This window comes from Monomorium pharaonis, chromosome 5, assembly GCF_013373865.1.
Source record: "Monomorium pharaonis isolate MP-MQ-018 chromosome 5, ASM1337386v2, whole genome shotgun sequence".
In the NCBI taxonomy this organism is placed as follows: domain Eukaryota; kingdom Metazoa; phylum Arthropoda; class Insecta; order Hymenoptera; family Formicidae; genus Monomorium; species Monomorium pharaonis.
Genome location: NC_050471.1, coordinates 14323131 through 14335970, shown reverse-complemented (window position 1 = coordinate 14335970; position 12840 = coordinate 14323131). Strand labels below are relative to the sequence as shown.

Genomic DNA, 12840 nt, shown 5'->3' with positions numbered 1-12840 from the left:
AATTGTTTCTTGATGTGAATCATTTCTACGATTAATCTTTTGTAATATTTAGATTTAAAATTTTAATATTCTATCAAAAAGGTGATTGAATTTTACAATGTAATTGGAATCAAAAATAAAAGAAAGTTTAGAAAAATCCATTTTTATATTATTTTCATGTCTTTTTAATTTGATTTTTTTTTTTTTTTTTGTTTGCCTCATATACGAGACACCGCAATTTAGGCAATTAATTTTATACGCGTTATTGTTCAAAGTTTGTTGGATTTAATCGTTATGTACTTTAATAAATCTATTAAAATTATTAAGGATCTGTATCCTATAATGAATTTATTTTTATTGATTGCCGACGCTACTACTTCAGATACATTTTTGTATAAAAATTACCATAAATTCCAGATAATTATAATTTTAATTACATAATATTTTGTAATTTTTTTATCAAGTGAAGATAATTCTTGTAATTATATTTTTTAGTCTTAAATATCTACTTAAGTATCTATTGTCTGCAAACATGCTATTGCTTATTGTACAGAGTTTTGATCTTTTCCATTTACTTATTTAAACATTTTGAAAAATAGTATAATTAGAAAAGTAATATAATAATAAACACAACACATAATAAAAGATATAAGTTATATATAACAATTTTTGTTATTATATTAGTAAAATTATCCATATTTCAGTAACTAAGCTAAGCTAATCTGTAGCAAGGAAATAACGTGTCACTTGTAACACCATTATCGGAAAATAAAAATTTGTATAGATGATCATGTACATAATTATTGCAATTTTTTTCAGGTAAAAAATAAAAACCTAAATAGTGTGCACGTAACGCAAGTTTATGGTGTCTAGTGTATTAAAAATAAAAATAATATTGTTAATTTGTAAAAAATAATAAATTTATTATATAATTATAAATATCAAAAACTATATAGATTTAAAAAGTCATAAAAGATTACAAGTTTTAAATTAATTACAAAACTTAATACTAATTAATAAATAATTTTATTATAAGTTAATAATTTTTTAATCTAATATTTTATGTATCAACATTAAATCATAACAAAAATGTAACAAATTATTAGTTTCTAAATAATGATAAGAGTAATACATTACTGTTCAAAATTAGTAACAATTACTTTTTACAAAAAATATTACATACAAAAACAATAATGTGATAACATGTTACTTTTATAAAATAATGTTTCTAAGTCTGATCTATATGTGTATAAATTTTCTTGCCTTTAAAATATATATTTCTATACATATGTGTGTTGTGTGTGTAAAACCTTCAACACATACTTACAAGTAGAAATTCCAGCACCTGCCATAGTGATTATTTTGCAATTTGTAGTTTCTTTAATATATTCTACAATTCCATCTAAGTCAAGTTTGCCAAGAACCGATTGTTGTAATTCATCATTTTGATCACTTGCTGGTAGGTCAATAAATCTTAATTTTTGAGCTAGATATCTCCGCAATCTCTCCATTTCGGAATAATCTTCTACTTCTTCTTCTGGAGATTCAGATGAAATGTTTTGTTTTTTTTTATTTAAATTATTGTCTGAAACAAATAAAGAAACCAATACTTAAATATTGCTGTTTTCCAACTAGAACACATTAATGTTACACTGTGTTTTGTTATATATCATTCCTGTTGGAACAATTAGAACTCTCTGGATTTAGTTGACAAACAATAATATTATTGTAGCTAACAACCATCAAGAAAATATTGCTCTTAAAATTAATATTAGAAATTATCAAATTAGTATCACATAGTAAAAATAAAATTTCTTGAAAAATTGGTAATATATTTTACACACTTGTATTATCTTTTTACCATGATTAGCAATGTAACATTGGCTGCATCCAGCAAGAAAAAATTTTGCAACTATTGTAAAATTTTTCAACACAGTTCTTGCTCTTGGTTCCTATCGGATCTAAATGTATAAATCAATCATATAAAAAAATTTAAATTTGCAAAGCTGTTCCTGCTGAACATAATTGTCACAGTTGAAACATTTTATATTGGACACTGTTACACAGTATCATCTGTGTACCTTGTTGAAAAATAGTCTATATATTATAATAAAAAAATATAATATTTAGCTATGCAAAATATTTTGATCACTTTTTAACAATTGTGTGATACATAGAATTTTTTTATATTAAAAAAACCTTAAATTATTTAAATTAATATAAAATGTGTAATGTAGATTATAAGAACAAGAAAAAATATTAAAATTATTTTAGATTTATTATATTAGAAAACGGTGTACATCAAAACATAATACAACGTTACCATATGATTATTTTTCATTTCTTCGTAATTTGTAAAAAAATATCGCAATGAAAGTTACGTCCGTGTGCGCACATATTTTTTTAATTACCTCTTTGATCTTCTTTAGTCTTCTTGTCCATATTGTAACTTAACACGATAATACGATTAACGTACGGTTTTACAAGATACGATTTGTATATAGTTTTTGAAGATATATTCACTTCATGAAGGATGACGCGTATCAAGGTAGAAAATTTCTGCGAAAAACCGAGTGCTCTATGCAGAACCAGAATTAATGCCGGATCTACAATAGGTGTAGTAAGCCTTAGGCCGAATCTACAATAGGTTTAATAAGCCTTAAGCCGTAAGGAATTAACCAATTATATTCGATTATTCTTCTCATATTCGATTATAATTGGTCAATTTCTTATGGTATAAAGAGCCATCTACAATGGAGTGTTTTAGTCGTAACAACGCTAAATCTACGACCATGCTGTCAATAATATAAACGACGTAGCAATAATATACAAGCCGGCTATCATAGAGAGGTGACTAAAAACTAACCCCGAACACCTGAACGCTCATCGTAAGCACCCACTGAATTGGCTCAATGTCTGTTGTAGGCCGTAATCAGTAAAACAGTACGTAATGAAAATATTGTCTACGACTACTGCTACGGCCTACGACTCTCCATTGTAGATGGCCCTTAAGGCTTACTACAGATCTGTCCTAACGCATAACGTATGTACATAAGTAAATTGATTGGTCCACAAGCAAAGTGCATAAGAAATTCAACCAATCGAATTTCTTATGCATCTATGTTATGCGTTATGCAAAAGTGTGTGCGGGGGCCTTTATATTTCTTTTCGAGTGACGCATATGTACGTGAAATTTTAGTAAAACTTCATTTTTTACTCCACATATTATATATAAGTATTGTTTGTTTTGTCTGTTCTGGGTCTACTCGGAGCAAACCCAAGCAGACCAACGCACTCTAATAGGTTGGCGTCATCGGAATCAACCTATTATGGCTCCAGCAGACCAGCGATTCTGTCGCGCGCGACGCGCGATGTCCAATGAGCGACCGCCTTTCCGCTCATCTCTGTACGCCCATTGGATATCGCGCGTCGCGCGCGGAAATCGCGCTGGGGCCCGATTCTTGAAGTCATTCGCAAGAGAAACGTATACGCAAATACTCGCTCTAACAGAAAGTTGTAAGTTTATTGGTTAATAGCCATACGATAGCCAATAAATTTTAACTAACTTTTCTGTAAGAACAGAATTTGCGAATACGTTTTCTTGCGAATGAATTCAAGAATCAAGCCCCTGGTCTGCCAGAGCCCTTACACTTTCAATAATTTGGAAAACGCTATTTGATTGCTAGTCGTTTGCTAGTTTTTTGCATGTTTTTTTATTTTGTTTGCTAATAATTATTTTTCGCAAAAAATCGCAATTAAAATTTGGACCAGTCGTTATTCGGAAAAATTGATATTTGAAACTTTTACATGATTTCGTAAATATTTCAATGTTAAAACGTTTGCTAGTCGTTTCCCAGACAGCACAGGATATCCTATGGATATCCGTTTTATGTCCATTTCTTGTCCTGATGTCCATGGACCTTATGAAGATATCCATAGGATATACATTTTGTGGGAACTGAAGGGATATCCTAGGACGGGATTCATAGACCGATCTTAAGCTCAATCATTGCCTTAAGTCTAGCTTCGAGCCGACTTGAGACTTACTTAACCAATGAAATAACAGCATTGACGTCTCAAGATCGTGCTTAAGCTGGAACTTGAATAAGATTCGACTATGAATTCCGGCCCTAAAATGGATCACTTTGTATGTCCATATGCTATCCTTATGCAATATCCACACAAACTTGCATAAGCGCATAAGCATATGCATAACATAATTGATTGGTCTATAAACACTTGCATAAGAAAATAGACCAATGAAATTTATTATGGATATGCTTATAAGGCTCCAGCAAACCAGCGCGATTTTGTCGCGCGCGACGCGCGATGTCTAATGAGCAATCGCCTTTCCGCTCATCTCTGTACGCTCATTGGATATCGCGCGACGCGCGCGACGGAAATCGCGCTGGTCTGCCAGAGTCCTTATGCGCTTATATAAGTTTGTGTGGATATACCTTTGAGTATATATACATGGAGGAGGAATGCCAGCACTGAAAGAGTGTCCAAGATCTGTGCGAGAGAGAAAGGTATATCATGATACTTGCTCTCTCTGCGCATGCGTCAAACGCTATATGTACAATGGCTGGCATTGTATGTTTCACACACACATACAATTCGTAAATAAGTACAAAAGTGCACAAGAAGTGCACAAGAAGTGTTGAAACTGCGGTGCAGATAATGATATTAACGCATGCGCAGAGAAAGCGAGTATCATGATATACCTTTCTCTCTCGCACAGATCTTGGACACACTTTCGGTCTACATGAAACCATAGCAATTCCTCCTCCATGTATATATACTCAAAAGGATATACCCTTATTTGCACTTGCTCTGCCAACACCATCTGCATGCACAAGTGAACTAAAAAGCAATATGACCGTTTACAATTAATATGGCCGTAGTAGTAGTCAGGTTAGGTTAGGTTAGGTTAGGTTTTCGTTGGTTATCGGCATGTTTTACAGTCAGGTAAGAATCTTAAAAATTTTCAGAAATCATAAGTTACGAGAGCAGCAAAGAATCTTATTCCCAAATAGTCAAATAAAAGCAACGTGTTGTTATTTTGCTGTCACTTATTCCCTATTAATTTTATTAAACTAAAGCTAAGGTGTTTCCTCAAACTGTCTGTCGTTCTGACATCATGTAAAATTCTACATTAGAATTCAATAAACTGACGGCAAGTTGTTAACATGCATGCACAATTGCTGTCAATGTGACAAGTTTATTATTCCTCAATGCATGCACTTATAATTTTATAAACTCATGAAGGTTATTTGCTCTCCTGATGTTAACTTCGTTCCACGTTAAATTACAATGACAGCAAATTGTGGGCAAGTTCACACATACATGTAGTGCATTAATTTGCCCGATATGCTTAATCTCGCTTGGCTATCTGGGTTGTATGCCGTTAGCTTTGCCTCTGCCTGATTGATCAATTCGCTAATATATTTCACCACAAATTCTCCTTTAACGAGAATGATGATGCTCGGCCGACGCTCGCTTGCTCGTAGACTCTGATCTACGTACGTAAACCGAACGGTTACGTGTACACGGTAGCAGCGACGAATTCTAGACGTATAATTATAGATGGTAATAGACGACGGCGAAGTGTACGCGGATTACTACGAAGGTCTCGATAAAGAACAGCAACGATATTAGAGATTGCAGCAACCCTGATGAAAATATTATAAAGATCGAGTCGGGTTGAAAGAATGGATGGCGAGATAAGTATCGGGAATCGGGAATTTTCGAGGCAAGGAGAACGTGGCGCGAGGATGATCGAATCGAGGAAGTCGGGAAAAAAAGTCGTGAGCCGTTGAGTTGCACTAGACTCTAGTGACTAGAATGTATTTCAAACTTATCCGGCTATTACAGGCTCGTCGCGTGAAAGACTGCCGATGATCGCTTCCGGCGCAAAAGCGCCCTGTTCGTTGCCACCGAAGGCGCTAGCGGGCTCAAGTACAGTGTTACCACCTTAAACTAATCTAATATGCTAGAGACATTGGCGTTTTTCTTACAGCTCGGCCGTTCTGACTGTGACTTCGTCTCGAAGTCGTGTACAAAATTTGAAATGACGTTTATTAAAATGTTGACAGGCGATTTATACGTACTTGCCGGCCCGACATTTGAATCGCAGATTGCCGCTAACCCATCACACTAGGCACAGCCACAGACTTATAGCGTTTTCTATTGGGAAAACTAGTGCAACACTAGTGCGCACTGAGTACAATTTTATTGTTCCACTGTAAAAATCAATTCACATATTTTCAGTGTTTAATGTTCTACTGACAAAATTGATGCAAAAAAATTACACCGAGTGCAACTTTTGCTCCACCGTCTTTCGAGACGGTAGAAGGTGCCAGTGCAAATTAAATAGATGTTATGTTCGTGCTTTAAGGTATTACATTAAAGTATATGTTACATTACATTATTTTAGTAAACTTTATAACAATGAAATTGTTTAATTTTTAAACCTGTCTAATGATGTGTTCCACTGAACCACACTAAACCTGCACTATTATTGCGCTAGTGGAGTTTTCATCGAAATATACCGCAGCATTGGTGCTGCACCAATAGAAAACGCTATTATATTTATTATTACAACTGAAGCATTTACACGTAAAAATAAACTTTAATACAAACTATAGTAAACTTATGCTAAACCTATGATAAATGCTAGTAAACTTAAGTGGTAATCGTATACCCGCAAGCGGCATATACTAAGGCACGAAGTAATTCGGATATCACAGCTTAATCCACGGTTTAAGTTTGTCTGCGGATAGTATCGTATCGAGGGGTTTTGTAGTGTGGTTAAAATCCGGTATGTTCTTTACCATCTATTGTAACCGAGTTCTTTACTAATCACGTAGGGTGATTAGTAACCCAGACCAAGATTACTAAACTGTACAGGTTGTCTCATGGAAGACCTTTTAGACGCGGGGTCTCGCAGCAAGAGGGGATATTGTGACGTCATTGGAGTTTAGTTGTCTCACTTACACTTAGAAAGTGTAAGTCTCCTTCTCTGTTCAAATGATTCCAGGTGTAGCTGATACAAGTGCAGCTACACAAGTGTAGCTGAGCAGAGAGGAAAACGCGCTGGTAAAACAGAGAGGAATAGCAATGAGTATGACAAAGATAAATAACACCACCACTGACGTCACGACCAATCAGCGTTAAGTATCCGGATGAGACAACCTGTACAGTTTAATAATCTTGTCCCCAGACAACAGGCATGTCTAAAAGACATCTTTAAGACGTTTTAAAAGCGACATCTTTGAGACTTTACCAAAAGACGTCTTTATGACGTCTTAAAATCGTCTTATTTTAGACGTCTATCTTAAGACGTCTAAAATACGTTTTTTTTAAAGACATCTTATTTGAGACGCCATTTAGACGTCTTTACGACGACTTATGCTAAAACTCCATGTCTGCGGTGAGCTCCGGCAAACGCATGCGGTGACCAATCAGCAATCAGGCGCAGGTCGGGTTCCGGCAAGTCACAGCAAGCGCTTGAATTCTGATTGGTCACCGCATGCGTTTGCCGGAGCTCACCGCATACATGGAGTTTTAGCATTAGAAAAAAGTTTTTAAGACGTCGAATGACGCACATAACCAAATCTGCCGTGTGATGCGATCAAGTTGATCGACGTGCTTATCCCGTATCAATTTTTTGAACTCTTGCACGTATCGTGTGTTAGAACGTTTTGTCCCGGTTTGCTGTGTAACGCAGCCGAGTGTAGATACGTTAATACAACACAATTTTTTAACTCTCGTACGTGTGTAGACTGATATTGGAAATAATTAACCTTTCTGACAACGTTTCTGACAACAGTTTGACAATTAATAAACCGGATGATAATAGTGTTGCGCTTAAGTTGCTGTAAAATCTGACTGAATCCAGTATTTCTGTAAAATTCTGTAATTTTCAATCACGAAAATATGAAATAAAATTGAAATATATAATATAAAATTTTTTATTCATAAAAAAAATTTTTTTAATAATAAAAAGAATAATAAAATATAAATATAAAGTATTTTATTTAAAATAATTAAAAATAAAAAAAAATAAACCTAGCTTTTGGAATCCCTGGCGGAAAAAGTTTCTACAAAATTCTGAAGAACTACAAAAATTTACAAAAGTGTGTTTCAAATTTAGCATTTTTCTGTAGAAACTACAAAAAAATGCTCGAATTGGAACACTTTTGTAAATTTTTGTAGTTTTTTAAAATTTCGTAGAAATTTTTTCGCCAGAGATGTCTAAAATAATTTTTATATAAGACAAAACGTCATAAATTTGACAAAAATAGAACGTCTATAAAACGTCATAAATAAAAAAAATTAGACGTCTTTCAGACGTTTTAAAAACGTCTTAAATCGGGTCATAAGACGTCTTAAAGACGTCTTTAAGACGTCGTAATGTTCTCTGGGGTCCCTTATATTTCGGCTTGAATTTCAAACTTTGGCCAGGCTTGACTCGCGTGTCGCGAACCATTACGGCCGGTACTCATAGTCGGATCTTATATTTAAGATCATCTTAAGTACTGTCTTAAGATGCCATCAGCCAATCACTGAGCCGTATTAGCATCTTAAGACATTACTTGAAACGATCTTTAAATAAAATTCGATTATGAATACCGGCCTACATAATCACTGCATTTATACGAGGTCGGTCTGTTCGCTCGGCGGTCTACATATTCTTTATTATAACGTTTCACCGAGTCAGATGCGTCTTTGGCGAATTTTCTGGCGTCCGTTCGAGATTCCGTCGAAGTTTCGCTTTCGGACCAAGCGTGAGTTAAGCGTGATAAGATTAAATCGGAATGATTACGCTGGTCGTATCCCAGCATTAAACGTGACGGCGCGCGGCGTATCGTTAATTGACGAATGATGCGTATTGTTTATGACGTATTGCGCCTTTCCGAGTTGCTCCTTCCAGTCCGACGGAGGATTCATCAATTTAATCAGAGAATTTTTGAGGAACCGATACCACGAGGCCGTTGGCCCACGAGAAGGCTACCGCGACTTTACGATGTATTATTTCAAAGCTATCAACAAATTCTTAAAATTCTATCGAGATGAATCCTGTACCCCGATCAGAAACAATTTCTCGAGGCTTTCCGAAAGTGTTAAAAATAATTGAAAGGCAATTGATGATTTCCCTCGAACCGGTGCTTTTGGTGGGACATAGCCACGTGAAACAAGTCAACGACGACGACGAGGATGTGCTTATGTCCTCCGCATGTTTCGGGTAGCGGGCCGAAATGATCCGCGTGAACAATATCCATGATTGATTTCGAAGTCGGGAATGTTTCGTAGTAGCGAGTCGTTCGCAGTAATACAAGTTAAACAATTTTCTATGTATTCTTGCACTTTTTTACGCAGTGACGGGAACCAATAATTTCTTTGAATTCCGCGTAGCGACTTTTCGAGTCCGCAATGTGCCATATCGTCGTGATATGCGCGTATCACATTCAGGATCATAGGGTCAGGAACAACGAATTTTAAATCGTTGTCAATCTTACGGTAGACCGTCAACAAGTTCGAACCGCTCTAAAGTGTCGCTCTCGAGTTCGCGTGCTATTTCCGCCATACGAGGATCCGCGAGTTGCGTATAAATTAATTTTTTTTCTAACGGTAAGTGGTCAACTTACGCTACGCTCCGGCTCAACGCGTCGACGAGCGCCATTCTTTTTTCCGGTCGGTGTACGATCTTAAACTTATAATTTTGTAACGCTAATGTCCATCGCGCTATTCGAGGCTTGAGGTTGGCATTAGTTGTCGCGTAAGTTAATGCGTTGCAGTCGGTAACAATGGTAAATTCCACCCCGTAGAGGTACAAGTGGAAGCGCTCTATTGCCCGTACAATAGCCAGCATCTCTAATTCATAGCTATGGTATTTCATCTCAGCCTCGTTTGTCGAACGACTGAAATATGCAATCGGAGCCCAGCGAAGATCACGTTGTTTTTGGACCAATATCGCGCCAAATCCCAAACTAACTACTCGCGTCGGTATATAATTCCGCGGTGGGACCGTATGCACCAGCACGAGTGACGAGGTAAGTTCTTTTTTTAGCAAGTAAAATGTTTTCGTGCATGATTCGTTAAATTCGAAATTGGCGCTTTTTTAAAGAAGATTTTGCAACGGTTTTGCCTTAAGGGCGTAATTTTTTATAAATTTCCTGAAGTAATTGGTGAGGCCCAAGAAACATTGTACCTCGTGCGCGTTTCTCGGCGCCTTATAATTTCGCACTGCTTTAATGTGTCTGGGACTCAAGGTGATGCCCTCAGCCGTGATAACATACCCGAGAAATTCTATTTCCTTTTGCAACAAACGACATTTCGCAAAGTTGAGTTCAAATTTATAATTTCGCAGCAACGTCAAGACTTCGCGTAGGGTCTCCAGATTGTCATCGACAGTATCAGAGGGTATGAGTACATCATCGATGTATATCATAATTTTATCTTCGCGTATAAGCGGGTTCAGAATTTGAACTAATCTTTTTTGGAACTCGGCCGGCGAGTCACAAAAATCGAAAAATCGGTAAGCACGTGTACTCAAACTGCCCATCGGGCGTAGCAAACGAGAAATATTTCGTGTGGTCGGGATGTACTTTGATTTGGTGAAGCTGTCTTTAAGATCTAACAAGGTAACACGTTCTTGTTGCTAAGTCTGGCCAGGCAATCCTCGATTAGCGGGAAGAGGTATTTTTGTTTGTGAACTCAACTGTTGAGCGGACGAAGGTCCACGCACAGCCTAAGTTGCCCGGACTTCTTCCGCACGGGTATCATGCGTGCATAGTATAGCGACGTGCTAGGTCGGATGATTCCGCGTGCTAACAGGTCGTCTGTAATTTTTCTTAATTCGAGGCGCTCCGCGTGAGCCAATCGTCAAGGGGCATAAGCGTACACGGACGGATCACGCAGGTTTACACGCACCGCATAATCGTCGTCGAGTGGTATCGGTTTGATAGCAAGAGTTTCACGTACAATGGCCTTCAGTCGGTCCTTAACGTTTTCGTTCCATTCGCAACAAGCGTGATCGATCGTTTCCGCGACGATATCTCGAGGGTGATGCCCACCTTTTTCGACGCACAGCGGTAACTGTGAAAACAAATTTACACGGGAATCCTTGTCAGTTAGCGACAGTTTATAAACTAGGGTCAGATTCTCTTTTTGCAAGAAATCGCGTCCGAGTATCGTGTCACCATCGAAGAAACCGTCACGCATAACGTACAATTTAACTATAAAATTTCGCGCCGGAAAAACATGCAATCTAATTTCCGTCGCGACCAAACCTCTTAATTCTATTTCGTTGCGGCTGAGATTCGTTAACTGCCGATCCGCGGGCGACAATTCAACACGCGCCTCTAACATATCTTTAAATACCTTTTCGCTTACGAATGACACAGGGCGGAAGCGTCCCAGATGCGCACAGTAATAAACGGACACAGTAGGCTGAGTGAAACGGACATAGTAACAAACGGACACAGTGCGAAACGGACACAGACCAAATGCGCACAGACCAAACGGACACAGTAAGAAACGGACACAGTAATAAACGGACACAGTAATAAACGGACATAGTAACAAACGGACACAGTAACAAACGGACACAGTAACAAACGGACACAGTAACAAACGGACACAGTAACAAGCGGACACAGACCAAATGCGCACAGACCAAACGGACACAGTAACAAACGGGCACAGAAACAAACGGACACAGTAACAAACGGACACAGACCAAATGCGCACGGATCAAATGCGCACAAACTTACCACATGGGTTGCAACTTCTCAGGGCACCCCTACCGACGGAGTGGGTGCGGAAGAGGCGGGGCGAAGCCCCTTCTTGCACCCCCCCCCGCGCGCGTGTGTGTGTGTGTGTGTGTGTGTGTGTGTGTGTGTGTGTGTGTGTGTGTGTGTGTGTGTGTGTGTGCAAAGCATTCTTTGCACTACATGGGTATGCGATTGTGTCCGTTTCGCACTGTGTCCGTTTGTTACTGTGTCCGTTTATTACTGCGTCCGTTTATTACTGCGTCCGTTTTTTACTGTGTCCGTTTGTTACTGTGTCCGTTTATTACTGTGTCCGTTTGGTCTGTGCGCATTTGGTCTGTGTCCGTTTGTTATTGTGTCCATTTGTTACTGTGTCCGTTTGTTACTGTGTCCGTTTATTACTGTGTCCGTTTGGTTTGTGCGCATTTGGTCTGTGTCCGTTTGTTACTGTGTCCGTTTATTACTGTGTCCGTTTATTATTGTGTCCATTTGTTACTGTGTCCGTTTGTTACTGTGCGCATTTGGTCTGTGTCCGTTTCGCACTGTGTCCGTTTGTTACTGCGTCCGTTTTTTACTGTGTCCGTTTGTTACTGTGTCCGTTTATTACTGTGTCCGTTTGGTCTGTGCGCATTTGGTCTGTGTCCGTTTGTTATTGTGTCCATTTGTTACTGTGTCCGTTTGTTACTGTGTCCGTTTATTACTGTGTCCGTTTGGTTTGTGCGCATTTGGTCTGTGTCCGTTTGTTATTGTGTCCATTTGTTACTGTGTCCGTTTGTTACTGTGTCCGTTTATTACTGTGTCCGTTTGGTTTGTGCGCATTTGGTCTGTGTCCGTTTGTTACTGTGTCCGTTTATTATTGTGTCCGTTTGTTACTGTGCGCATTTGGTCTGTATCCGTTTCGCACTGTGTCCGTTTGTTACTGTGTCCGTTTGATCTTTGTCTGTTTCACTCAGCCTGATGTGTCCGTTTATTACTGTGCGCATCTGGGACTCACTCCACAGGGATACCCGTGTCGACGAGGGCTCTCAGCTCACACCTCTGGCCGTTGACGTCGGTCACTCCTATGAGGAGGCTGGTGACTTCCAGG

The 12840-nt window shown here is 38.1% G+C and overlaps 1 protein-coding gene across 2 annotated transcripts in view; it reads right to left on the bottom strand.

Annotated features, from left to right (window-relative positions):
* Positions 1–2593, bottom strand: part of LOC105832557 (NAD-dependent protein deacetylase sirtuin-2) — a 39211-nt gene extending 36618 nt beyond the window's left edge. For both annotated transcript variants that reach the window (XM_012673634.3, XM_012673633.3), the window contains exons 1-2: positions 2391–2593; positions 1307–1564 (exon numbers count right to left, since the gene is read on the bottom strand). In XM_012673634.3, the coding sequence (XP_012529088.1) occupies positions 1307–1564; positions 2391–2421 (289 nt within the window). In that variant the 5' untranslated portion in view covers positions 2422–2593. The remainder of the gene's footprint in view (positions 1–1306; positions 1565–2390) is intronic.
* Positions 2594–12840: the final 10247 nt, after the last annotated feature.